General features: G+C 39.3%; 1 protein-coding gene and 1 pseudogene across 2 annotated transcripts in view; both read right to left on the bottom strand.

Moving 5' to 3' along the window:
• LOC126248121 (cyclin-T) overlaps positions 1–25,915 on the bottom strand; it is a 137,067-nt gene that overhangs the window by 32,014 nt on the left and 79,138 nt on the right. For both annotated transcript variants that reach the window (XM_049948805.1, XM_049948804.1), the window contains exons 6-8: positions 24,727–24,921; positions 24,011–24,107; positions 1,570–1,783 (exon numbers count right to left, since the gene is read on the bottom strand). In XM_049948805.1, coding sequence (XP_049804762.1) covers positions 1,570–1,783; positions 24,011–24,107; positions 24,727–24,921 — 506 coding nt within the window. The remainder of the gene's footprint in view (positions 1–1,569; positions 1,784–24,010; positions 24,108–24,726; positions 24,922–25,915) is intronic.
• On the bottom strand, positions 16,470–16,587 carry LOC126250399 (5S ribosomal RNA; annotated as a pseudogene).

Raw genomic sequence — 25,915 nt, 5'->3', positions numbered from 1 at the left:
CTGACCACTGTCAGTGGTCCCATGTTTCTGTGTGTGTGTGTGTGTGTGTGTGTGTGTGTGTGTGTGTGTGTGTACTTCAGAAGGAGGCCTTTTGGTCCAAAGCTTACTTGTTTAGCCAACTTTTTGTTGTGCCTGTCTGCAACTCGACATCTCCACACTTAAGTAGAGTAGCAATCTATACTTTTTATAATATTGTCATTATTTTACCCTGTATTTTCCATTGTTTGAGAAGAAAGAGCATGGGACATTATACACAAAAATTTTAGAAGTTTCTGTGCAAGATGAGTGGCACATATGTTAAACACTTTCAAAAAGCAAGTCCGAAAACAAATTTCTGAGTAATGCTTAGGGTCCTTCAAGTATGTTCCACCTGATTTTGAGTGACAGCTGCTACCACATGTATGATGTGGATCTGCTACTTTATACCATAAACTAAACAAAGTCCAGGCAGCATTGGGTGGTGGGAAGCAAAGCCGAATTCATCTGAGGGGAAGTACTGTTTAGGATCCAAAACAGATTCTTCTTACTGATTACCTCGCACACAACTACAGGGCAATATCGCACAAATCTTCTGAATGAATAAATACAAGAGAAGATACCTGGAATATAAAAAAAGCCTAGTTCCTCAGAACAATGCAGCTGCTCACAAAAAATGCTGCTGCTCACAAAAGAAAATAGAAAATTTAACCACCATTTTTAAAAAATCTGATCAACTGTTTTCTGATAAAAACGTAGTAAAAAGTGAAAAATTCTGTTGAAAGAGTTCTGGTCCGGTGCTCAGAAGGTATCAAGTACATCGTAATGAGTCAGCTACAAGACACTTTAAATAGATGTTTCACAAGTGCTTCAATCATGAAAGAAGTAAAGGACTAGTCTCTGGAGTTACAAGCACTGTACTTTTAAAAGAATAAAAATCTGAATCTTCAGGATACTTAGCTATTTTTATTTGTACCTCAAGAAGAAATGGCTGAAATATATTTCACAACTGTAAATGAAGCACCTTCTTAAGTGAGCTGTACCATTGAAATCTATTCCTGATATCATTCTTTCAGCAGTGTCAAATTCTTTATATGTAACTATGGTCATGTCAAGGGCAGGTTCAGTAGAGAATTTCTTTGTGTAGGGCCCTACACCACTGCCAATTTGTCATGTGCAGTTCTAAGTAATGAACAACATGTAACTTTACACAAGGGAGAAGAAATGACAGGATGGATACAGTGTCTGTACATGTCCATTTTTTTCGAATAGCATCAAGTAGCCCACCAAGCTTAAAGCCCCTATCTAACAGACATGTTACACTCTATGTCTTAGTTGACAGCTACAAATTTCAAACAGTAGTAGTCTGTGAAAGCAAAGGTCACAAAAATATTAGTGATACTGCATGAACACAGCATTGTTCATCATTAAAACCCTTGACTCAATTACTAACTAGCAACTGCAGCCACAAGATATATCACATCACTATGGTGTTACAATCAGTCCATAACATCTCACATTGTAGTATCACAGCAAAATACACAAATTTATTTTTATTTAATAGATATCTCAGAATGTAACAGAAGATTGCACCTGTTCGTTGATGTCCCACTCTTATCTCTGTCCTGTTTTTCACGGTCACGGTCACGGTCCCTGTCTCTTTCTCGATCACGGTCACGGTCACGTTTCTCCCGATGATCCCAGTTAGTTTCACGTGACTGTACCTCTGCGTGCTTGGTTCCACCTCCAGTCACTGGCGGAAATGTGGCTGTAGAATTTTTGTTCTCCTCTTTAATTGCATTATATGCTGAAAGGAAATAATCAAAGTTTGTAGTAATATAAGAACTGAATCAACAAATGATAAAATGTAGCAACCTGCCAAATACTTGGCAGGAAATAATGCATTAATTAACATCCTTACAATTAATTAAAAAAATGTTGTCACAATATCCAGTGATTTATTGTGCTATATAAAAAGTTCGTTTATTTGGATAGAAGCGTATGGGGCCAGAAGATGGCATAATGAAATGCCAAAACTAGTTACTTTCAGAATAAAATAAAATAAAATCTAAAAAGTATATGACTATTGGTGAATTTTATTGACATTGACAATTAATTACCAGCTGATGTACCCCAGCCAGGATGATGATGATGGACCAAAAAAAATAGAAACATGTGGTTCCTAAAAAATGTGGGAGATGCCAGCCTCTTCAGTAGTTGCATGGGCAACAATCATGATGATTCACTGATCTGGACTCTTAACACTAGTCTTGCTATGTTGGTGCTGAAGCACAGCTAAATGCAACAGGAAACCACAACTGTTATATTTCCCTGATGACATGCAGTGTGTTGTATGGCTTAATTATGGCATTCTGCTGCATGAAATATTCTGGGGATAAAACAGTTCCCTTTCAGATTTCAAGGCAGGGACTATTCTCAGGAGGATGTAATCAGAAAAAGAAATCTTGTGTTCTATGGATAAGAGTGTGGAATGTTAGATCCCTTAATCTTATAGAAAGGTTAGAAAACTTAAAAAGAGAAAGGTGTGTGTTGACGTCAGACAGAGCAGTGAAGTGTCACAGCAAAAAGAACAGGCTTTCTGGTCACATGAGTACAGGGTTATCAATACAAACTCAAATAAGGGTAATGCAGGTCTAATAATGAGAAACAGGAATGCAGATGAACTACTATGAACAGCAGAGAGGACAGATTAATACAGCTCAGATAGATACAAAATCTTGACACACCACAGCAGTACATACATACGTGCATACATAAATAAATAAATAAATACATACATACATACATACATTACATGGCCACTAGAATGAATTTTCATTCCAGAAACAATCCCCAAAGATTGTAGCAAAGCCATTTCTCCACTATATCCTTTACTAGTACCAGGAAGAACTTCTGTGAAGTCTGAAGACACGTTTGAGTCTCACTCTGGTACACAGTTTCAGTCCGCTAGGAAGTTTCATACATGGCTACTACCGCACTTATGGGAATCTAATTCCACTTTTTTTTTACCATATGCAGTACTCAAAATTGGTGCATGCACAAGATTGGATGGCTCATTACATTCGAGTATAAACTTGAATTTTCTGCTCAGTGACAACATTGAAGATGTTTAAGTAAAAATTTTGGGATTCCCCCGTGAAAGGAGGAAAACTGGGCAACCTGTGACTAGTGATACCATAAGAAAAAAAAGCAAAGAGGTGGTTGCAATTCTTAATATAACAAGGCAAGAGCTTAAGGCTAGTCATGGATGGGTTTATCACTTTACGAAAGACGTGGGCTTACTTCTACAACACTGTACAACAGTATGCCAAAAGCTCCTGTAGGACTTTGAGAAAAAGCTACAAAAGCTTCAGCAGTATGTCATCATACTATGGAAAGAGAAGAATTTTTTGATGGGACAAATAGGTAACACTGATGAGATGCTAATTTTGTTTGATTTGCCACATAATTACACAGATGATGACAAGGGGACAAAAGAAGTTACCATCAAAACATAAGGGTTTGAAATATAGTGCATACCTGTAATGTTGGTAATCACTGCAGATGGCTGCAAACTTCCCCTTTCTTAATCTTCACGTGGAAAACAAGTGCCAAGACCCTTAAAAATGTAAAGTCAAGAGAGGGGATGGGTAACTAACTTCAAACCTTGACTGGCTCTGAAACATATGGGAACTGCATCCTGATGGGCTTTCCAAACTACAATCAATGCTTTGCCTTGATGCATTTCATGGTCATCTCACTAATGAGGTAAAAAAGAAGCTCCACAGTGTAGCCAGTGATCTTGTTATTATTCCTGGAGTAATAACTTCTGTGTTACAGCGTCTGCATGTTAGTATAAATAACCCATTCACATGTTGCATTCAGCAACAGTACAAAAAAAGGATTTGTTAATCAAACTGTGAACTGACACTGACAGGAAGAATTAATCTAGCTGCAGCCCACATTATTGCTCACTGTGTCTATAAAACATTTCCTGGAGCCGATGTGAACTCTGACCACGATTTATTCATTGTGAAAGCCAGACTAAAGCTGAAAAAATTACAAAAATGTAGGAAAATTAAGGAGATGAGACACTGATAAGTTGAAACAACCTGAACTACTTGTGATTGTCAAAGGGAGCATTAGGCAAAAAGTAATACAAGAAAAGAGAAATAGGTAGCCTTGAGAGATGGAACAGCAAAGCCACCAGAGGATCAAATAGGCAAAAAGACATCGCTCAGCAGAAATCCTTGATAGATCAAAGGAGAAAATGCATAAAAACCAGACAAGTGTATTACTCGCACTTTAATGGTTCCATACAAACTTAATTATGTATGCAGATAGTTCATCTGTAGGTTTTGATGAGTGAGTTTGAGAGAATCAAAATATATGACATAACTGGCTGCCTCTTTTGATTGCACTGACTTAGAAGCTTAAATTTTTTTACACTGAAAAGGAACTGTGGACCTTAGTATATGACAAATTTTCAACTTTATATCTCTACTCATTTCTGAGAAGAAGTGGTCATTAACAGACAGACAACAAAGTGATCCTATAACCCTAAAAATGCAGCAAATAAAACAGGTAAAGGTAAAACAGATGTCTACAAAATGAGATTGGCAGAAAATGTAAAATGGCAATTCACATATGGCTACAAGAGAAATACAAAGTCGTAGAAGCATGCATGACTACAGTAAAGGTAAATGCCACATAAGGAAAGCTGAAGACACTTCTGGAAAAATGTGGGCAACTGTAAGAGCAAGAAGAGCTTAGATGGCACACCACTACTAAGCCAATACTAAGCAGAGAAGGAAAAGGTTGAAAGGTGGAAGGAATATATATATATATATATATATATATATATATATATATATATATATATATATATATATATATATAAAGGGAAACATTTCACGTAGGAAAAATATATCTAAAAACATAGATGATGTGACTTACCAAATGAAAGTGCTGGCAGGTCGACAGACACACAAACAAACACAAACATACACACAAAATTCAAGCTTTCGCAACAAACTGTTGCCTCATCAGGAAAGAGGGAAGGAGAGGGAAAGACGAAAGGATGTGGGTTTTAAGGGAGAGGGTAAGGAGTCATTCCAATCCCGGGAGCGGAAAGACTTACCTTAGGGGGAAAAAAAGGACGGGTATACACTCGCGCACACACACACATTTCCATCCACACATATACAGACACAAGCAGACATATTTAAAGACAAAGAGTTTTAAATATGTCTGCTTGTGTCTGTACATGTGTGGATGGAAATGTGTGTGTGTGCGAGTGTATACCCGTCCTTTTTTCCCCCTAAGGTAAGTCTTTCCGCTCCCGGGATTGGAATGACTCCTTACCCTCTCCCTTAAAACCCACATCCTTTCGTCTTTCCCTCTCCTTCCCTCTTTCCTGATGAGGCAACAGTTTGTTGCGAAAGCTTGAATTTTGTGTGTATGTTTGTGTTTGTTTGTGTGTCTGTCGACCTGCCAGCACTTTCATTTGGTAAATCACATCATCTTTGTTTTTAGATATATTTTTCCTACGTGGAATGTTTCCCTCTATTATAACCATATATACACACACACACAAGGACCATATAAAGGAAACATACCAGACAACAATATTAAGGGAAGAGGAGAGGAAGTATCAATAGATGAGATGAGGTTCACATAAAGAACTAGGCAATAGGTCAAAGTAAGCAACCTAGAGTAGACAACATAGCTGAGAGAGAGAGAGATATGATGGTCACTGTCCCTGGGTGCTGCACCATGTGTTTTGTGTGTGTATTTGCAGTCTAGATCAACAAAGGACTTATTCTAAAGCTAGAAAATTTCTTTTTGTTTTGTGTGTGCCTGTCAATGACTCAACACTTCTGCTATTCAGTTAGTGGTCTCTTTTACACCTACATTATATTTTCACAGTTTGTCATTCATCATCAGCTGCTTTAAAAGAACATATTTTGTATTTTGAATGACACATCTATCGAAATTGTCAATTTTCAGCTCCTTCCTGGAATGCTTCTTAGTTAGTGCGGTAAATTACCCCATTTCCTTGCTAACATTAAAACCCACACTAGCAATATGTTTAAAGCTGCCTGCAAATACTTAGTGCTGACAACAAGTACTTAAATGCATTTAAAATCAATAGGCTGCCTCGGAGAGTAAGTAAGGGTCCGAATACAAATTCAAGGTTCCAACATAGAATCTTCAGTCAGCACCTGGATTTTTTCTGTTATTTTTCAGCTCTTTAATATCTAGCAATTATTTATTAGCCGCCCCCGGTAGCTGAGTGGTCAGCACAACAGAATTTCAATCCTAAGGGGCCGGGTTCAATTACCAGTTGGGTCGGAGATTTTCTCCACTCAGGGACTGGGTGTTGTGTTGTCCTAATCATCATGATATCATCCCCATCGACACGCAAGTCGGCGAAGTGGCGTCAAATCGAAAGACTTGCACCTCAAAGACGGAACACAGCTTGCACTTTCCCTGTACAGGATGTCACTGTTCGTTCACCCGTATCACTGAAAGTGCTCGGTTCAAAAGTTGTGTGTATATGAATGCACTTCCTCACAAAGCCAATTCCTGAAGAGCCCTAAAATGCAAGAACCTTCCTTATGTTTTCTGAACATTCAAATAAGTTTTGTGAACACACTGTTGGTCCTAATGGTTTGCTAATGCCTCCACCTCCACCGTAAGACAAGAATGCAGCTAATGTGCATACTGACATCATGGCTGTAACTACAACTTCTGGATTATAAAATCATAGTTTGTGCTGCAAGAGTGAAAAACGATATGTATGTCAGTCAACTATGTATAGTTTAAGAGAAGCATCATTCAATGGATGAAATGCTTTGGAGAGCCATTAAAAGGTGAAACTGAGACAGTTCAACCTTCTGTTTTTCAGAAACTGCAGGCTTTGCCTGCAAAGAGATTTAAATGAAGAAAACTGCAAGAGCTACAGTGTTCACCAATGTGGGTCCAGCAACTGATATTGATAAAAGTGCAAAAAGGCATCAAGGACAGTATACATGCGGTATCAATAGAATCTTTGTAGACCACACCTGGTGCACCGCCCTCAGTTACACAGGAGATAGCATTTTGAAACCTCCTGCCAGTGTGTAGTGAGCAAGCTCGCTCTTCCATTACTCTCCACCACCAGAGAACACTGAATTTTCATGACCTCACTGCCTAGGACTGACTGGCTGTCATGTATTTTTAAGCAACACACTCAGAGCTTCACTCCAGCCTCAGTGAATCTACAAACTCTTTATCAACCTCAGTATGGAAAATGCAGAGAGGAAAATACAGTGACATAGCATGGCACTACTAAGCTTTATGAGTTACCAGTGATTTATCCGATTGTATCAGCATTCAAGACACTTTGCTTTTATCAAGAACATTATTCTCATTGTACATAACTCAGCACCACTGAAAGACCTACAGCACTTCAAAATTATGTATATTTCAATTATTAAGAGTACATATTATAAATAAACTTACTGATGTGTTACCTTTTCATAAATGTCCAACTGTCTTATGTGGCCACCTCTATTACTGACACAACAACATGTATACAGAACGACCATCCGCATACACTTTATGTACCATTTACAGTATTTTATGAAGTGAACAATTCAACACAGACACTAGAGAAGGACGACGATTCTCCTTACATATGAAACCTCATTTAGCTTGCGTAGTGCCAGCAGACTAGTTTCATATGGCCAGATGTCAATAAATACCCTTCCCCAAATACACCTGATGAATGAATTAAAAGTTACATACAAGATGTGGCTATAAAATAATGGGACTAATGCTGTCAAGAGTAATTACACATGCACCAAAAATGGATGACCAATAGCTGTGAAGAGTGAAGCCTTCTCATTTGAATATCGCACCTCTGATGTCTATAGACAAATTGGTGCAGCTGTCGCCTTCATTTGTGTAAGAGCTGTCATTTTGTTTTGCCGGAAAAATGGTAAGTGTCATAATAGAGCAATGAACTACTGTGAAGTTTCACATGAAACTTTGAAAAACTGCTACCGAAACCTATCTTTTAGTAAAAGAAATGTATGGTGCAAACAATTCATCATATAAACAAGCTTTTGAGTGGTTCATGCAGTTCTAAGATGGCTGAAAAGACACTGAAGATGACTCATGCTTAGGTTGCCCTTCAACTTCAAAAACAGATGAAAATATTAAAAAAAAAAAAAAATAGATAACATGATTCGATCTGACTACTGATTGAGTATTCGATCAATTGCTGAAACAGTAAGAAATGAAAAGTATGGGTAAGTGAAATTTTACATGACAAATTTAACATGAGAAATGTGTGCATGAAACTGGAGCCAAAAATTCTCATGTTTGAACAAAAATTTCATAAAAATGTTTGTACTGACACTCTGAATACCACTGAAAATGATCCTAATATCTTGGAAACACTGATGACATGTGACATATATTGGTTTTTCACTTATGATACTAAAACTACACTCTGTGCCAGATATCTTTAAAGCATGGGTGACATTGAAGAGAGAATGGCCGCAGAGCTTGGCACAAGAGGATGTACACTGAACAGCAAACATGGACTGTGAGTAATCACCTTCAATCATTGTCAGACAGCACAGTTACTCCTTCCAGTTCTACATCATCTTCAGAGTGAGAATCATCATAATCACTGTCATTATCACTACCTATGCCACCTAAATGTATTATTACTTTATCAATTTCACCATCTAAAGAGATTTCTTATTGCATGTATTCTCGCTCAATTTTTTTTAACGTGTTTGCACAACAGAATCTAATCTTCTTTATTCGCTGAATTAAACTTCTCCTCGCACAAATTTTCACAGGTTTATGCTACAGAGAACGTTTCTAGAAGCCACCCAACCTTTCACAATAGACCAGAAGTTCTCTATCAGATTTAATTCCAGGTGGTAAGGTGGAAGGCGTTAAGGCAACATGACCAACAGTTTACAGAATCTTATCGACGGAATACTTGATGGGCCTTGTCTTGGTTCTTAGAACAAGCTCATACAGAACAGGTTTCAGCATGTCATCCAAGAAGGGGATATGTTCCTTTGTTAGCCACTTTCTAATATCATCTTCATTATGATATGGAGCACTTTCAAGTATTAGTGCACAGAGTTAGGTTTTAAATTGGGGATCATCTTTCCTGTCATTCACTTCTCACAATTTTGTTGGTTCCAATGGCTGTATAATCTCCCATTGCTCGATTTGACTTCCATTTGACAGGTGCATTAGGAATGAAGCCATTTTCACCACCTGCTTGAGTTGTTGTTAGGCTTTGATCCTTTGATATTGGTTTGAGGAGACCGCAAATTGTATTATCACTCCACGATTTTCCACCTACATGTGATGATAAAATTACAGTTTCATTAACTTAAACAATGTCCCAGTTTTCCTTAATAAATTGTTTAATTGCTTCAAATACGCAATTCTTTTTTCCTGAATGTTGCTTCTCTCTCTAACAGTATGAGCCTGCTTTATTATTATTATTATTATTATTATTAATTTTCCCCCCAGCAGCAGAAATCTAAGTTCTTCAATAACCACCTTACACTTGTGTTGCTATCTTGAAAGTCTATAGCTTCTTTCAACTTCTGTTTAATTCCTTCCACTGTAGACAATGGGTTTTTGGTCAGAGGAAAGTTTTAAGCAAATCTCCTGACGACAACCTCATCAAAACTGTCAATGTCTATAGTTGTTTTGCATTTATGTATTTTCAACCGAAGTTACAAATTTCCTTCCTCTGCCAGATTCTGATAGCTTACCTTCCCTTTTAATTTTCTGGATAGTGCTACCCGTGAACTCATCTTCCATAAACATTAAAATTTTACATACAATCTCCAGAGATTGACTATTCAGTTTCCTGCCTTTCAATTCTGATGTACTAAAAGGCATCATAATTTTCATCTTAAGTCATTGCACACTAGAACCACAAACACGGAAAAAACAACAACAGACACATGTGGGAGACTGAAGGTTGCCAAATGTATTAGCACTGAACAGTGCCTATCTGTGCATGTGCAGTGGCAACAGCACTTAAACTTTAATGGTTATGAAGATTTCAGATACCTGTCGTGAAGTGCAAGCACCAATCCATGCACTGAAAGGGACCAATGGCACCGAGAGCGAAAGAAGTTCGAATGAGCATATCAAGATCCAAAAATGAGGATTTTTTTAAATTTTTTTTTATTTTTATTTACACACACACACACACACACACACACACACACATTGATGGAATTGTATATTTTCACTGGGTTCCTGAAGGTCAAACTATTAATCAGCATTACTAACTGGAGGTTCTTGCTCAACTCAGTGGAAAAAATATCCACAATGAGGCAGAACAAGTCTCCAGTTCTGCATCATGAAAATGCAGTAGCTCATACCACATCACCTATTAAGAGGTTTCTAGCAAAGTACAGCATCCCAGTGTTAGCCCACCTGCATTATTCACCTGACCTAGCACAATGTGATTTATCTATTCCCAGAGGTCAATTCTGCATCAAAAGGAACAAGATTTCAGTCCACTGAAGCAGTGAAAGAAAAAGTGGCATGTGTCATCAAGAAGTTCACAGAGGACGACTTTTAGCACTGCTTCCATCAATGGAAAATTCACATGGAGTGTTACAGGGATAGAGGGAGGAGGTATATTGACAGCAACAATAACTAAATACGTATGTTTTTGAAACAGAATGTTTTAAGCAATAGTCCCATTACTTCATAACCACACCTCATATATCAGGGAAGTAGGTAACAATACAATCCTGCAAGATGACAACACTCAGCACCACTGGGTTTGTCGCACACATAAACACCTTCAATGCCAACCAACTGCCAACCTAAATCTCTTAATCCTATACAGCATATATGGGATGCTCCCGTGTCACACATTAAGACCAATTTTGTAAGACAAATGATTTTACTGACTAAGAGTAACATGTTTGCACCTGATACTGTCCTTCAAAGTAGTCACCAGCACTGTGTAGAATCCGCTGCCAGCGATGTGGAAGGCATAGTATACCATTAGCAGGGCCTGTTCTGTTGATGGTGCGAATGGAGTGGTCTACTGCCTGTCCAATCTCTGGAACAGTTCTGAAGCGAATGCCACGAAGTGGTTCCTTCATCTTCAGAATTAAATCAAAGTCACAAGGACTTAAGTCCGGGGAGTATGGTGGATGGTACAGTACTTACCACTCCCATTGACCAAACAGAGCAGCCGCAGTTTGCGCTGTATGCACCCATGCATTGTTGTGCAAAATGATGGGTGGGTTGCGCAGAAAGTGTCACCGCTTCCTTCACAAAGCTGGTCACAGGTGATGCTTCAAAAACGAACAGTAATACTGTGCATTGACTGTCTGCCGTGTAGGAACGTAATGCGTTAGGATAACACCATCACAGTCATACATGAGAATCACCATAATTTTAGACCACTCCATTTGCACCAGCAACAGAACGGGCTCTGCTAACAGTATACTATGCCTTCCACATCGCTGGCAACGGGTTCTACACAACGTTGGTGACTACTTTGAAGGAGAGTAACAAGTGCAAACATTTAACTCTTTTGTATCGGTTGTGAATAAATAGTTGCCACTATTAAAGTTCCAACCCTCGTATAAATTCTTTGCCTCAAGCTACGGTTTCAGATTTTATTTATTCCATGCCATGTGCTGAATATGAGTCTGATCACAGTCAACACTCAACTTTTCAGCTATTTTTGTGATTTTTGTTTAATATCCAAAACGATATACCTCCATATAATCTTCCTTCTTTTGCACATAATAAATTAACATTTGCTGATACTGTCGATCCCCCCCCCCCTCTGCCACAGTCAATAACTTTCCCTGTAACTCACTCATTCTCAACCTGTAGGGCACACCCCCTATTCGGGTGGGGGGTGGGGTTGTAGGGGGGCGGGGAGCATGAGGTTATTGAAAAGAAGAAAATATGAAGTCATAAACCAATTAATTTTCTGAAAGAAAAGTAAAGCAGAATACATTCTGACATAATAAAAACTTAAGATTCACATTTACACTGATACAATGCACGAAAAATTGGACTGTTTAGTACTGCACATGATTCAATAATTAATGTTTCAATCTACACTAAAAACAAGTTTTGTAATTATAAGTGATTCCCTTGGATCTGGCTTGCAAAGCAACATTTTTCGAACGAGGATGTAATATACGAAACATAGACACTCTTAATTCTATTTCTATGTTTAGCTGAGATCTTTGTCTTTAAAGCAGTCAATGCAGAAAAACTGGGTTCACAAAGATAGGAAGTTGAGAACGTTGATGGTACATGAAATGTTCATTTTCAGTGCGGAAAACTCATCAGTCCTCCCACAACTAAAATTCAAAGAGCGAATTATTACTAAACTGTCTTTTGATTTCGACACTTGCCATGAAGTCTACAAACACTACTACTTTGGCAGCTGAGAGACCTTTGGGAGTATGTTTGCACACTACCTGTAAGACAGAGGAATAGGGGGTCATCGTTTCTGGTTTTGTCAAGGTAGTGGATCAGTGTTGCAAAAAAGCAAGCAATAAATTTACTTATTCTTGATAACTGGTAAGGTTTCTAACTTTGCAGCTTTAGCATCAAAATGTATATATAGTAATCACATGTGGAAAAAGGTGGTGGTGGGAGGGGCGGTTAAAATTATGATCGAAAATTGAGTCGTGAATACTGAAAAGTTGAGAAATGCCACTGTAACCCAAAGTGCCAACATTTCAACTTCCCATCCATCTTCGTTCACTTAGTTCCCATTCATCTTCATTCACTTAGTTTTTTTTCTTTGCCTACCCTTCAGAATATGGACCATTTAGTGATCACTGAAACATAATTATGGTTTCTCAGAAGAAAATATCTTTAAGACAAATTTATTTAGGCTCTCATAATTCATTTACACCACCTGCCAAACACCTGTCACTGCTTCCAGCTGCAAAAAACTTATTACACAAACTTATATCCAAATACTAAAAGGCTTTCATCAGCTTCAACCAAAATTTGCTGTCTGGATACAGAACCGTATGCCTCCATAAATGGTATTCAAAACTCAGTCTTGTCAGGCCAATGTTTGTAGCATTTATTCAAGCAAACATTCCCACAAAAATACTTTGTGAATTCAATAAATACAAAAATTCTTTCACATCATCAAAGGACTTACATCGTCATTCTTTGTAAATTGTGCTAAACCAATTCATTGGTTTGTTTTGTTTTTTGGGTGGAAAACCAACTAAGGTCATACACACCCATGTCAGAACTGCAGAACACTAAGGAAAAAAAGGAGTTAAAAACGACTACACATTGAGCCCAATCAAACGAAGGAAAGACAGCTAAAAACAGGGATGGGGAGAAATGTCCATAAAATACACCATACAGAAACAGAGGTCCTGAACTAGAAATTAAATGTCCATCGCCATACTGCTATGATGGAAAAAAAAATAAAACGTAGTCTACAGCCCGCATGTAGTTTGCTAAAACGGACGCTAACTCAGGCGGAAAATATAAATGAGAATGTAACTGGTTAAAAAAGGGGAATTCCGTCAGGAAATGGTGAACCATCAGAGGTTGAGGGCAATAAGCACATAATGGTTGGGGAGCACCGCTTAACAAATGGCGATGGCTAAAAAGACAGCCCAATACACAACCTACCTAAATTATCTCCTTGCAGCAATTGGGCTGAGGAGGAGGTCGTCCAAGCCAATGAGAGAGGCTTAATTCTCCGGAGCTTGTACCCATGAAGGGAGAACCAGTCATGAGGTCAAAGTGACACCACCTGCTGATAGACAGCAACACAGAGATCATTGGAGGCAATATAAAAACTAGCGGTCTGAGGTACAAGGACGGCAGCCTTGGCAGCAGCGTCACCGGCCTTGTTTCCAGTCAGAACAACATGACCAGGAACCCACATAAACATCACGGTGGCTCCACCAAGAGTGAGCAAGTAACAGCTTTCCTGGACCCGTTGCATTAAGAGATGGACAACATACAGAGGGTTTGAAGGGCACTGAGAATTGGAGCAGATCACGCAATTGAAAAACCTGTGTTGGCGGGTGTACTGCGTGGCCTGATACATGGTGAAGAGCTCTGCTGTAAATACTGAGCAGTGTTCCAGAAGCTGATACCGAAAAATGTTGGTGCCAATGATGACGGCGCACCCGACACCACTGTCAGTCGAAGAGCCATCAGCGTACACAAATGTACTATTGCGAAGTTCTGAGCGAAGGTCATGGAAGTGAAGGCAATAGAGCGAGACTGGAGTAGTCTCTTCAGAAGTGAATGAAAGCCCAGGCGGACAGGACGACCGCACGAAGCCAAGGTGGCGAAGGGTTCACACCCATCTGGAAAGTGGCAGGTAGCTTGAAGTTAAGTTGCCGGAGCAAGAGCTGAAAGCAAACTCCAGCATGTAACAGTTCACTGTAAATGTCTTCATCTATTTTGAGAGACTATCTTCCAATATGAGACACTGTCTTTGAGAGTCTACCTCAGTCTACAAAAGGTCCTACACTACGTTAAATTAAACTCCCACTCAAACAGGCCATGAAGGCCCAGTAGTACCGACCGCCTGCCATGTCATCCTCAGCCCACAGGTATCATTGGATGCGGATATGGAGGGGCATGTAGTCAACACACCACTCTCCTGGTCATATGTCAGTTTACAAGACCAGAGCCACTACTTCTCAATCAAGTACACTACTGCTCATTAATTTCGATACACACTGGTATTTCAGATTTACAACACAAATCAAATGTTATTTCTCACAAAATATAATTATATTAACTTCCACATATATAATACAATCACAATCATTGTATTTTACTTTCATAAAAGTATCCTCCTCTGGATTTAATGACTGCCTTACTAACTCGAGGCATGCGGTTAATCAGTTTTTGTATGTATCGTGAATCTATATAATTCCACACATCCTTACCAATATTCCAGAGATGTTTCTTGCTGGATATATTAATTTCCCTGATACGTCTAAAAATGGTTCAAATGGCTCTGAGCACTATGGGACTCAACTTCTGAGGTCATTAGTCCCCTAGAACTTAGAACTAGTTAAACCTAACTAACCTAAGGACACCACACACATCCATGCCCGAGGCAGGATTCGAACCTGCGACCGTAGCGGTCTCGCGGTTCCAGACTGCAGCGCCCAGAACCGCACGGCCACTTCGGCCGGCCCCTGATATGTCTGTCCATTTCATTCCAGACCATATTAATGCAATTACAATCGGGGCTTTGGGACGGCCATACCATATCATTCAGTACTTTCTGTTTTTCCTTTGATGCAATGTAATTCGTACAGTGTGCCCACCAATGTTTTGGGTCATTATCCTGTTCTAAGGTGAACCTTTTCCCTATTAAATGCAATCCACTTCATATTGCATGATACTGAACTATGCGGTAGTGCTGCTTCTGATCCATATATCCTTCTATTTCCACAATGTTGCCAACTCAATCTCCGGCAAAACATCCCCAAACCATAATAGAACCTCCACTGCATTTAACTGTAGGTAGAACACATGCCCTTTCCCCTACAAATCGGTGAACAAATATTCTCCTTCTGGTTACACAAATCTTAAACTTGGATTCATCGGTGAATAACACCTTCGCCCACTCTTCTGATGTCTAATTATGATGTCTTCTAGCCCATTCAAGTCTCTTCTGTTTATTTATGGGTGTTGGAAGGGGGTTTTCTTGCTGTGATACATCCTTACAAGCAGGCTTCAGTCAGTTTCCTCCTTAATGTTGCAACAGATATTTTTGTCGTGTTCATTTCTACCAATTCTGCACAAATCTGGGGCGCTGTTTTGAATCTATTTCTCTTACTGGTAATTCTGATAAATTTATCATTACTTTTAGTTCTTTTACGAGGTCGTCCTGGTCGTGGTATGTCCTTATTGCTACCTGTTGTCTTCTGGCAGTGGAGGATGTATTGCACTCCCCCTATAGACACACTACACTGTTTCACAATTTGGTGAATAGATAAACCTGCTTGGCTAAGTGCTGCAATTGCAGCACGTTTTTCTATGGATATCTCCACTCGTGGAGCCATACTTCAGTGTGCACACTTCAATGTCATGAAGGAACCGACATGCAGGAACCACGTGTTGTGTATCGTAGCAATGCTTGCCAATCACTGCGGACATTACATCACTACAGGGAACAACACAAGTGCACCAAATGCAGCTCCCGTTGGCAATTAGGTAAACAAACATATCACATTTACGAACACAACATAGTTTGTTGGATACTATTGTATCTCGATAACTACACACAAAAACCATGACGTGTACAACTGTTGTACTATTCCTTTGCTTCCTCAACTGTACCCATGGTATTAGACCTTATCTACAGAGAACTAGATGTCATTGACTGGGTGTTTTGAAAGTAATGAGCGGTAGTGTAGCTCCTCAGTTTGCCTCACAAGGGCTGCGTGCACCCCACTTGCCAACAGCACTTAGCAGACCAGATGGTCACCCATCCAAGTGCTAGCCCAGCCCAGCAGCACTTAACTTCGGTGATCTGACGGAAACCTGTGTTACCACTGTGGCAAGACCATTGGCCTACAAAAGGAAAATGGTTGAGAAGGTTGAGGTGGTAACACCACCCTTGCATTTTAATTGGGATACTATGGCAGACAGTAAAGAAGTCAGAATTACTTACAGAATGGCAAGGAAGCAAAGAAATTCAGTGAGACATGAAGTCCTCACCAAATGTGATCCATTAATTCCACACATGTCCCCAATAAACACAAACGCTAAAAGGAAATTACTCTCAAAATCATATATCCAGTATTAGCCTACTGAAGTGAAAACTACAAGGAAGAAAGCAGGTGGTGCTACTTTTTTAATCTGGCCAGACATATTGATGGGTCACTTCATATAATTATTCTTAAGTCTGGCGACTTTGCTAGGTGCAGCATGGAAGGATACATTTGCCAGTGCCAGTTCACATGGCAAAACACCCACAGCAGATTTAATGGCTGCTGCACATTGCCCCGCTCTCACTTGTCAACCAATCAAGATCTACAGCATGCTCTCCAGTGCACCTATTGATGGCAATGCTGTGCTACATGGTTTTCTCCTTGAGTGTGATTTGGACTTCATTGTTACACACTGACGAGGTTTGGCTAGCACACAAATTTGCTGGTCTGCCTGACGCGAGTTGTCTTCACTCACCATTCAACCAACTGTTGTGTTTTCAGTGGTTGAGCTGCTGGTGTATGGGAGCACCAAGACCGTGATTCATATCAAAGTTCTCCCAGTCGAACCTACAAACAGTGGTCGCCAACAGTGACATATGCATTATTCACCAAACATTCAGAGTATTATACTGACCACAAGGTATCCATCTACATACACATTTTGTTTTGTGTACTTCCAGAGTCAGGAATAGTAAGCAAGTTTTATTAAAACTGATTTTGTTAAAGAAGCAGACATACAACAGCTAATCATATACAGATGTAGAGGATGAGCATCACACTAAAATGTTATCTAATAAAGGAAAATTACATTACTAGATGATGTCTTTACAACAAAATTTGGAAAATTAACTACCAACCTTGAACTTGGGAAGTTCTATTTTGTACAATAAACAAAAATTTTAGGTCCGGTGACTCCAGAGTAATAATTACTTCAAAGAAGGGGCTAATAGTGTGAATAATATGACCAAAAAGAGATACATGGTGAGGTGGAGGGCTTTCAAATGTGGGGGATGGGGGTTAGTCATTATACTAGGGAGCAGCTCCTCGTTCCCTCCATTTCTAAGAGCTAAATGGCAGAAAGAAGTCTTTGGCGTGGTCCAGTTGGCCACTAACTCTATGTTCACACTGTTACCACAGTGTCATTTCAGCCACGGGTGCCGTCCAGATATCATCTTAAAAATCAACAGCTGCCGAACAAACACCTACTGTTAACAGGGTTTATGTGGCAATACTATGCTTCATTCATGCTGCACCTAGCATGGCTTTTTAACTTAGTTGCTATCCACTATCCAGCATTCATGTTTGCGTGCACTGCATGGAAGTGTACATTTGTGAAGATAACAGCGATTTTCATCACATAGTATTGTTATTTTTGTTTGTGAGTTAAGATGAACAGTTTCGACACACACAGAGCCAAACAAAGGGAGTCATATACAAGGTATACAGATTTCTTTGTAACCTTTAAGGCAATGCTAGAATAAACGAATTCTTTTTGGCACTGAAGACTGCAACAGCAAAGGCATGTGGTGTTTTGCTACAAACCATACTGAAAATATTTGCAGAAGCATGGATAATGGAAATCTGTGGTTCGGAATAAAGTTTCCATCTCCAAGAAAATATATTAGTGAAGAACTGTCATGGAACTGGACTTTTCCAAATAGACATTGTTCATCATATTGTATTGGAATTTTCTTACTGTGGCAAGTATCTTACAAAGCAAAATAGGTAACAAATGTTTTAAATTACAAGATTGCTTTCACAGGGGGGGGGGGGGGGGGCTGCCATTTGGGTGGAAGAATTCTGAAATCTTTGGGATTTAGACACACAAAACATATCAATGGAAGAGGTATTCTAATGGAGAGATCACATTTTTTAGCAGTTAAGGCTACTTTTCTAAGAAAAATATACATCAGAGAAGAAAACTGTAGCCCTACTATTTATCTCGATGAGACCTGGTTCAGTCAAAATTACGCCATAGAGCACATCTGGGAGGATTTTAAAGGCAATGGCCAGCTGAAAGTGCGGACTGGCAAAGAAAAAAAGATTTTTTTGCCTGTCATGTAGGACCATTTACATATGATTTCATGAAAAGTGCAAAGAAAAATTTAAATTTTGTGACCATCATGAAGAAATGAATCATAGTGCATTTAAAGAATGTCATTTAGATTTATTGTGGGCTTTAGAAAAGGGTTTGCAAGATGTCATGGATAACGCCAGTTACCTTCAAGAAAAAAAAGAAGAAAATTCCTAATTCATGTACAAAGAAGGAAGAAATTGCACCTGCTATACAAAATTGGAAATGCCAGAGGATGTATGGTGTCAGCAGCACCTTTATAACAAATATGAACTTGATAGCTTAGCAGCAGAAATGGGAAACAAGGTCATGAGGCTGCCCCCTTACCACTGTCAACATTACCAAATAAAAAATGTAATGAGCCTAGTGAATGGGAAGGCTGCATCCAGAAACTGCAAAATGAATGATGTGCACAATTTACTTGAGGAAGCAATTGATGATGTCACAGTGAAAGACTTGATTAAGTGTGAACAATGGAAAATTGTACTGAAATGCAGGAGGATCTGCAGCGAATTGACGCATGGTGCAGGGAATGGCAATTGAATCTCAATGTAGACAAGTGTAATGTGCTGCGAGTACACAGAAAGATAGATCCCTTATCATTTAGATACAAAATAGCATGTCAGCAACTGGAAGCAGTTAATTCCATAAATTATCTGAGGGTATGCATTAGGAGTGATTTAAAATGGAATGATCATATAAAGTTGATCGTCGGTAAAGCAGATGCCAGACTGAGATTCATTGGAAGAATCCTAAGGAAATGCAATCCGAAAACAAGGGAAGTAGGTTACAGTACACTTGTTCGCCCACTGCTTGAATACTGCTCACCAGTGTGGGATCCGTACCAGATAGGGTTGATAGAAGAGAGAGAAGATCCAACGGAGAGCAGCACGCTTCGTTACAGGATCATTTAGTAATCGCAAAAGCGTTATGGAGATGATAGATAAACTCCAGTGGAAGACTCTGCAGGAGAAACGCTCAGTAGCTCGGTACGGGCTTTTGTTAAAGTTTTGAGCACATACCTTCACCGAGGAGTCAAGCAGTATATTGCTCCCTCCTGCGTATATCTCGCAAAGAGACCATGAGGATAAAATCAGAGAGATTAGAGCCCACACAGAAGCATACCGACAATCCTCCTTTCCACGAACAATACGAGACTGGAATAGAAGGGAGAACCGATAGAGGTACTCACGGTACCCTCCGCCACACACCGACAGGTGGCTTGCGGAGTATGGATGTAGATGTAGATTTAGATGCTGAAAACCTGCCAGAAAATGACTTTCTGGAGGAAAGCACCCAAGAAAAGTTCACTGAAAGAATTGTCATTGCCTAAAACAAGTCCTCTGAACAAGACAATCAAACAGCAATTAACACATTAAATGTTATATTTCTTGTTGCTTTCCCCCACCCCCACCCCCTCCTCCCTACCCCACCCCTTCCCCCTGAAATCTGAACATTGCTCCCTTTCCTGTCATCTTCCCTTTCATCTCTTCACCAACAATTCATCAATTCCGGGCAGAACAGCCACCAGGTGTATGGTGACTGTGGCGACACATTTGTTGATGTTACTTCTGGGAAACAGAGGTTAAAATTAACATGCAAATCTAAGGAACACTTGAATGTTCACACAATCAACCGTTTCCAAACTGTCACTACTGCGCATGTGCAAATTCATGATTGCTGTGATCATCTTGATTTGCAGTATTCGAACCATATTTAGTGTGTTTTGGTATTTGGCCACATCTGGCACTAGTTGACACATCTGCTGACTTTGCGAAAAATGTCTTTGGTTTAAATACAGTGCTATTTACGTGTTTTTTTTCCCCCCCACCCCCCCTCCCCTCAACGCTTAGCAACACATTTTGAAAGTTTATTCTCGTCAAGTGCAAATCTTTATGCAAGTATTTTTTTGCGATGTTTCACAAACAAACAACATAAGTGATAGTGTGCGTGTGTGTGGTTTTCTATATAACTGAGGAGGCACAGTGCCTGATAACCTCAGAAAGACAATTACAGTGCAAGACAGCTGAACACCACATATGCAGACACCACACAAAATACTTATGTAAATATTTGTACTTGACAGCAAGAATAAATTCTCAAAAAATGTCATGCTAAACACAAAAAAATATGTAACTTGTGGAATGTTTCATTATTTATGTAATGAATGACAATTGCAAGCTTCCCAAAAACATCAATTATGATGTACGAAATGAAGTCTAAAATTTCTACTTCACACACAGTTACCAGTTCCAATTACATTGGCAGCTTTTATTAGATAATAAGCCCCTAGTAAGTAGTTTGATGCCTATTGTGTACATATATCTTATATAAAGTGCAAAAAAGCAAGGGAGGATCCTATATGTAACTTTTAATGCTTAAAACACTATTTCCCACTTTTTACATTTTCCTGCATTTTACGAGGTGCATTCAAGTTCTAAGGCCTCCGATTTTTTTTCTAATTAACTACTCACCCGAAATCAATGAAACTGGCATTACTTCTCGACATAATCGCCCTGCAGACGTACACATTTTTCACAACGCTGACGCCATGATTCCATGGCAGCGGCAAAGGCTTCTTTAGGAGTCTGTTTTGACCACTGGAAAATCGCTGAGGCAATAGCAGCACGGCTGGTGAATGTGCGGCCACGGAGAGTGTCTTTCATTGTTGGAAAAAGCCAAAAGTCACTAGGAGCCAGGTCAGGTGATTAGGGAGCATGAGGAATCACTTCAAAGTTGTTATCATGAAGAAACTGTTGTGTAACGTTAGCTCGATGTGCGGGTGCGTTGTCTTGGTGAAACAGCATATGCGCAGCCCTTCCCGGATGTTTTTGTTGCAGTGCAGGAAGGAATTTGTTCTTCAAAACATTTTCGTAGGATGCACCTGTTACCGTAGTGCCTTTTGGAACGCAATGGGTAAGGATTACGCCCTCGCTGTCCCAGAACAAGGACACCATCATTTTTTCAGCACTGGCGGTTACCCGAAAGTTTTTTGGTGGCGGTGAATTTGTGTGCTTCCATTGAGCTGCCTGGCACTTTGTTTCTGGATTGAAAAATGGCATCCACGTCTCATCCATTGTCACAACCGATGAAAAGAAAGTCCCATTCATGCTGTCATTGCGCGTCAAGTTTGCTTGGCAACATGCCACACGGGCAGCCATGTGGTCAGCCGTCAGCATTCGTGGCACCCACCTGGATGACACTTTTCACATTTTCAGGTCGTCATGCAGGATTGTGTGCACAGAACCCACAGAAATGCCAACTCTGGAGGCGATCTGTTCAACAGTCATTCGGCGATCCTCCAAAACAATTCTCTCCACTTTCTCGATCATGTCGTCAGACCGGGTTGTGCGAGTCTGAGGTGGTTTCGGTTTGTTGTCACACGATGTTCTGCCTTCAGTAAACTGTCACACCCACGAACGCACTTTCGACACATCCATAACTCTATCACCACATGTCTCCTTCAACTGTCGATGAATTTCAATTGGTTTCACACCACGCAAATTCAGAAAACGAATGATTCCACGCTGTTCAAGTAAGGAAAACGTCGCCATTTTAAGTATTTAAAACAGTTCTCATTCTCGCCACTGGCGGTAAAATTCCATCTGCCGTACGGTGCTGCCATCTCTGGGACGTATTGACAATGAACGCGGCCTCATTTTAAAACAATGCGCATGTTTCTATCTCTTTCCAGTCCGGAGAAAAAAAAAATCGGGGGCCTTAGAACTTGAATGCACCTCGTACACCACGTTTTTTAGTCCCTTGAAAAGTGTAAAAGCGGGGTTTCACTATAGCTGTATAATTTAACAGACGAGCAATATTAATGTATTTGGCTGTAATAAATCTTCTAAAATGTACGAGAATACATTAAAGGCTGCCATTTCACTACAATATTTTCTAAACATTTTGTCAACATATGGTTTCACGGCCATAATAAATTGTTTGAGAAAAGTCATTGTCTGCTTCTGATTACAAAATCTTTATTACAATGTGCTACCTGCTGATTTGAGTATCATTTCATTTTCAAGTGAGTGTCTCTTGATGTACTGAACATAAATGCATTGTCTGATGACATAGTTTGCCGGGTTCATCAGAACACATGCTGACCAAGACTTTTGGCTTGTGGCAACTGATGTGTACAGCAAGAACATGAGAGAGGTTAAGCAGGCAGAAGAGGAGGAGGAGTTCCTTCTACACATGCCCCTCCAGGCGCCATTTTCACTGCTTTATAGTATAGTCTGCATAGTTATGAACAATATGTCTGTGCAGAACTGAAGACAGTGGGAAAGGTAGTGACTAGCTGATACTTTAAATTTGCCCATGTAACATCTGTTTCTTATGTTTTCCACATTTATACAATGACTGACACAAATTTTCTGCACATTTGGCACACTATGGTTAAGAGGATCACTGAGTGCATTACTTTTTAAGTTCAATTCCTGAAACGCTCACATCAAATATTAAGTGGCTGTACCAATTTCGACAGACTAGTCATTGTCAATATAAAATGTTGACTCCTTAAATTCTTTGACGCAGCTGTTGGCCAAGAAATATTTACAGGTCATCAATAAAAGTTGGTCTGTCAAAAATGGTATAGACACTAAATAAATTTTGTGGGCATTGACTGAAACAAACTTTAAGAGATGCTGTATGTAGTCAAGAAATAAGACCAGTATTCTTAAGCAATTACTGTAAACCACTAAGACCCACATCTGTGTTAACAACACATCATTGCTTCATACAGTTTGCTCTACTGTGCAACACAGTATGAGAAAATTTTCACAGCATAGACTTTCAACGAGCAAATTGTAATAGCCTAGGTCAAAGACTGCTTTTTTCTGTGTGTGTGTGTGTGGGGGGGGGGGTTTAACATACAGCTTGTGACAGATAGTAAAACCAATTATTAAGGAAATGGTTGCCATAAAAGATTATATACTGCTTCTAACTAAATAAAACATGCAATATATTTTATTGAGGGGGAGGGGAATGTAAAAAATAAAAAGAGGAGCATGAGAGGGAGGAGGGCGCGCGCGCGCACACACACACACACACACACACACACACACACACACACACACACACACACAGAGAGAGAGAGAGAGAGAGAGAGAGAGAGAGAGAGAGAGAGAGAGAGAGATTTAAGTGGCAACATTAAGTTGCCACAAAATTCAATTACAAAAGAGAACTTCAGTATCACAGCTGATTTTACCATGTTTAAGCTCTGCTTGGCCATACTGCTGGAAACCAAGACCCTCTCCTGCTGGGTTGGCTCCTTCAGATGGCTTGACTTTCCGAGGTTCTGAATCCTAAATTGATGCAATAATTGCTACAGTATAAATATTTGTAGTTATTACATAAACTTAACATAATTTCTGTGCAAAAATTCATATCTATACAACATAAAGTTAACTATCACCATTAAACACTTGGTAGCCACACACAGCACAGAAACTTATGTTTGTTGTCAAAAAACATTTTGGGGACTTTGCTTCATCTTCAGGTAATTTCCAAAATATTGTGTGATTAATACACATAAGTTTTAGCTGTTTCAACAGTTTAGCATACAGTCACAAACACAGTCTTCATAAAGTTTCAGAGAGGATTTCAACAAGTATAGTCAGATACTCAAACACTATATAAAATAATTTTGAAGCATATTCACAAAAATATCACACACACATCTCGATACTTCATACAGATGTAGCACAATTCCAAATTTGAATTACTAACACTGCATTACATTGCAATACACTTATTTAAACTAGATGTGCAAAGCAGAGACACACAGTATAGTCTTTTATTGACAACAGAAAGACAGTAACTGAAACCAGTTTTATGATCTTCATAGTAAACTTATTGCAAAAATAAAATATTTACACAAAGAATTCTAAACCTGACATATCTTAACAGATGAGAGAAACTTACGAAAAGGGAGCCTCCCATAGTCGGCGGAATTGGTGCTGTTTGAGAAGCACTGATACTCATTATCTTCCGTTTCAGTTTTGTTGGACATTTGTCAAAAATTATTAAAAATTCTGCTGTCAGCTGTTCCAACTGATCAAGACTGACAGTTTTGTCCACATACCAAAACCAATCTTTTCCTTCATTTGATTGAGGTATCTGTTTAACAGAAGAAGAAACAAAAGTCAAACTGAACTGCATACTGACAATATGAGGGGAGGTGGGAGGAGTTTTAAATTACATTATCTGAAATACATGCATGTGATGGGACCTCCAAGACATAATTTAGCAAATTTATAACTAAAGTTCTTCTTGACATTCAGCTGCCACTACCAGAAATAACAGGAAAGAAGTAAACAACTAATTGATGTGGACATATGTTTAAAAATAATACAGAAAAATTTATAAATCGCCATATATGAACAATGTGTCACACAAATTATATCATACTACTCCTGCTACACAAGGGAAAAAAATTACTTATCTGGATGCTAAACAACTTTCTAAGTTCACTACCTTTCCTGCTGGAGTCAGAAGAAAGCTCAAATGTTCTACTTTCTTTTATTGCAGTTAACTTGACGTTAACAGCTCACTGAGCCAGGTGGTTCAGTGGTTAGCACACTGGACTCTCATTTGGGAGGACAATGGTTCAAACCTGTGTCTGGCCATCCTGATTTAAGGTTTCCCATGATTTCCCTAAATCACTTCAGGCCAATTCTGGGATCATTCCTTTCAAAGGGCATGGCCAACTTCCTCCCCCATCCTTCCCTAATCTCATGGGACCAATGACCTTGCTGTTTGGTCCCCTCCTACCAACCAACCGACCAACCAACTGCTCACCTTCTTCACAGCATTGAATTCAAGCCATAAAAATAAACATTTTATTCCTGATTGTTTACATTTATTATTTTATGTCTGCAGAAGACAATACAGCTCTTGTGTGAGTTACTTTGTACAATAACCTCTCGACTGATAAGCTCATACTCGCAAATACATTAAGGAGGAACATCTAAGTACAATAATGTGTCACAATTTTATCACAGAACAAGTGTCAAATCTTAAGATACTGTTGCCTAAATCTACACATCCGCACCTTGATTTTAGTTCTGAGGGAGATAAATGGACAACATTTGTCAGTTTATTGTACTTCAAT

Source organism: Schistocerca nitens, chromosome 3 (assembly GCF_023898315.1).
Source record: "Schistocerca nitens isolate TAMUIC-IGC-003100 chromosome 3, iqSchNite1.1, whole genome shotgun sequence".
NCBI lineage: Eukaryota > Metazoa > Arthropoda > Insecta > Orthoptera > Acrididae > Schistocerca > Schistocerca nitens.
The sequence above is the reverse complement of the archived record's forward strand: the minus strand, read 5'-3'. Positions and strand labels throughout refer to the sequence as shown.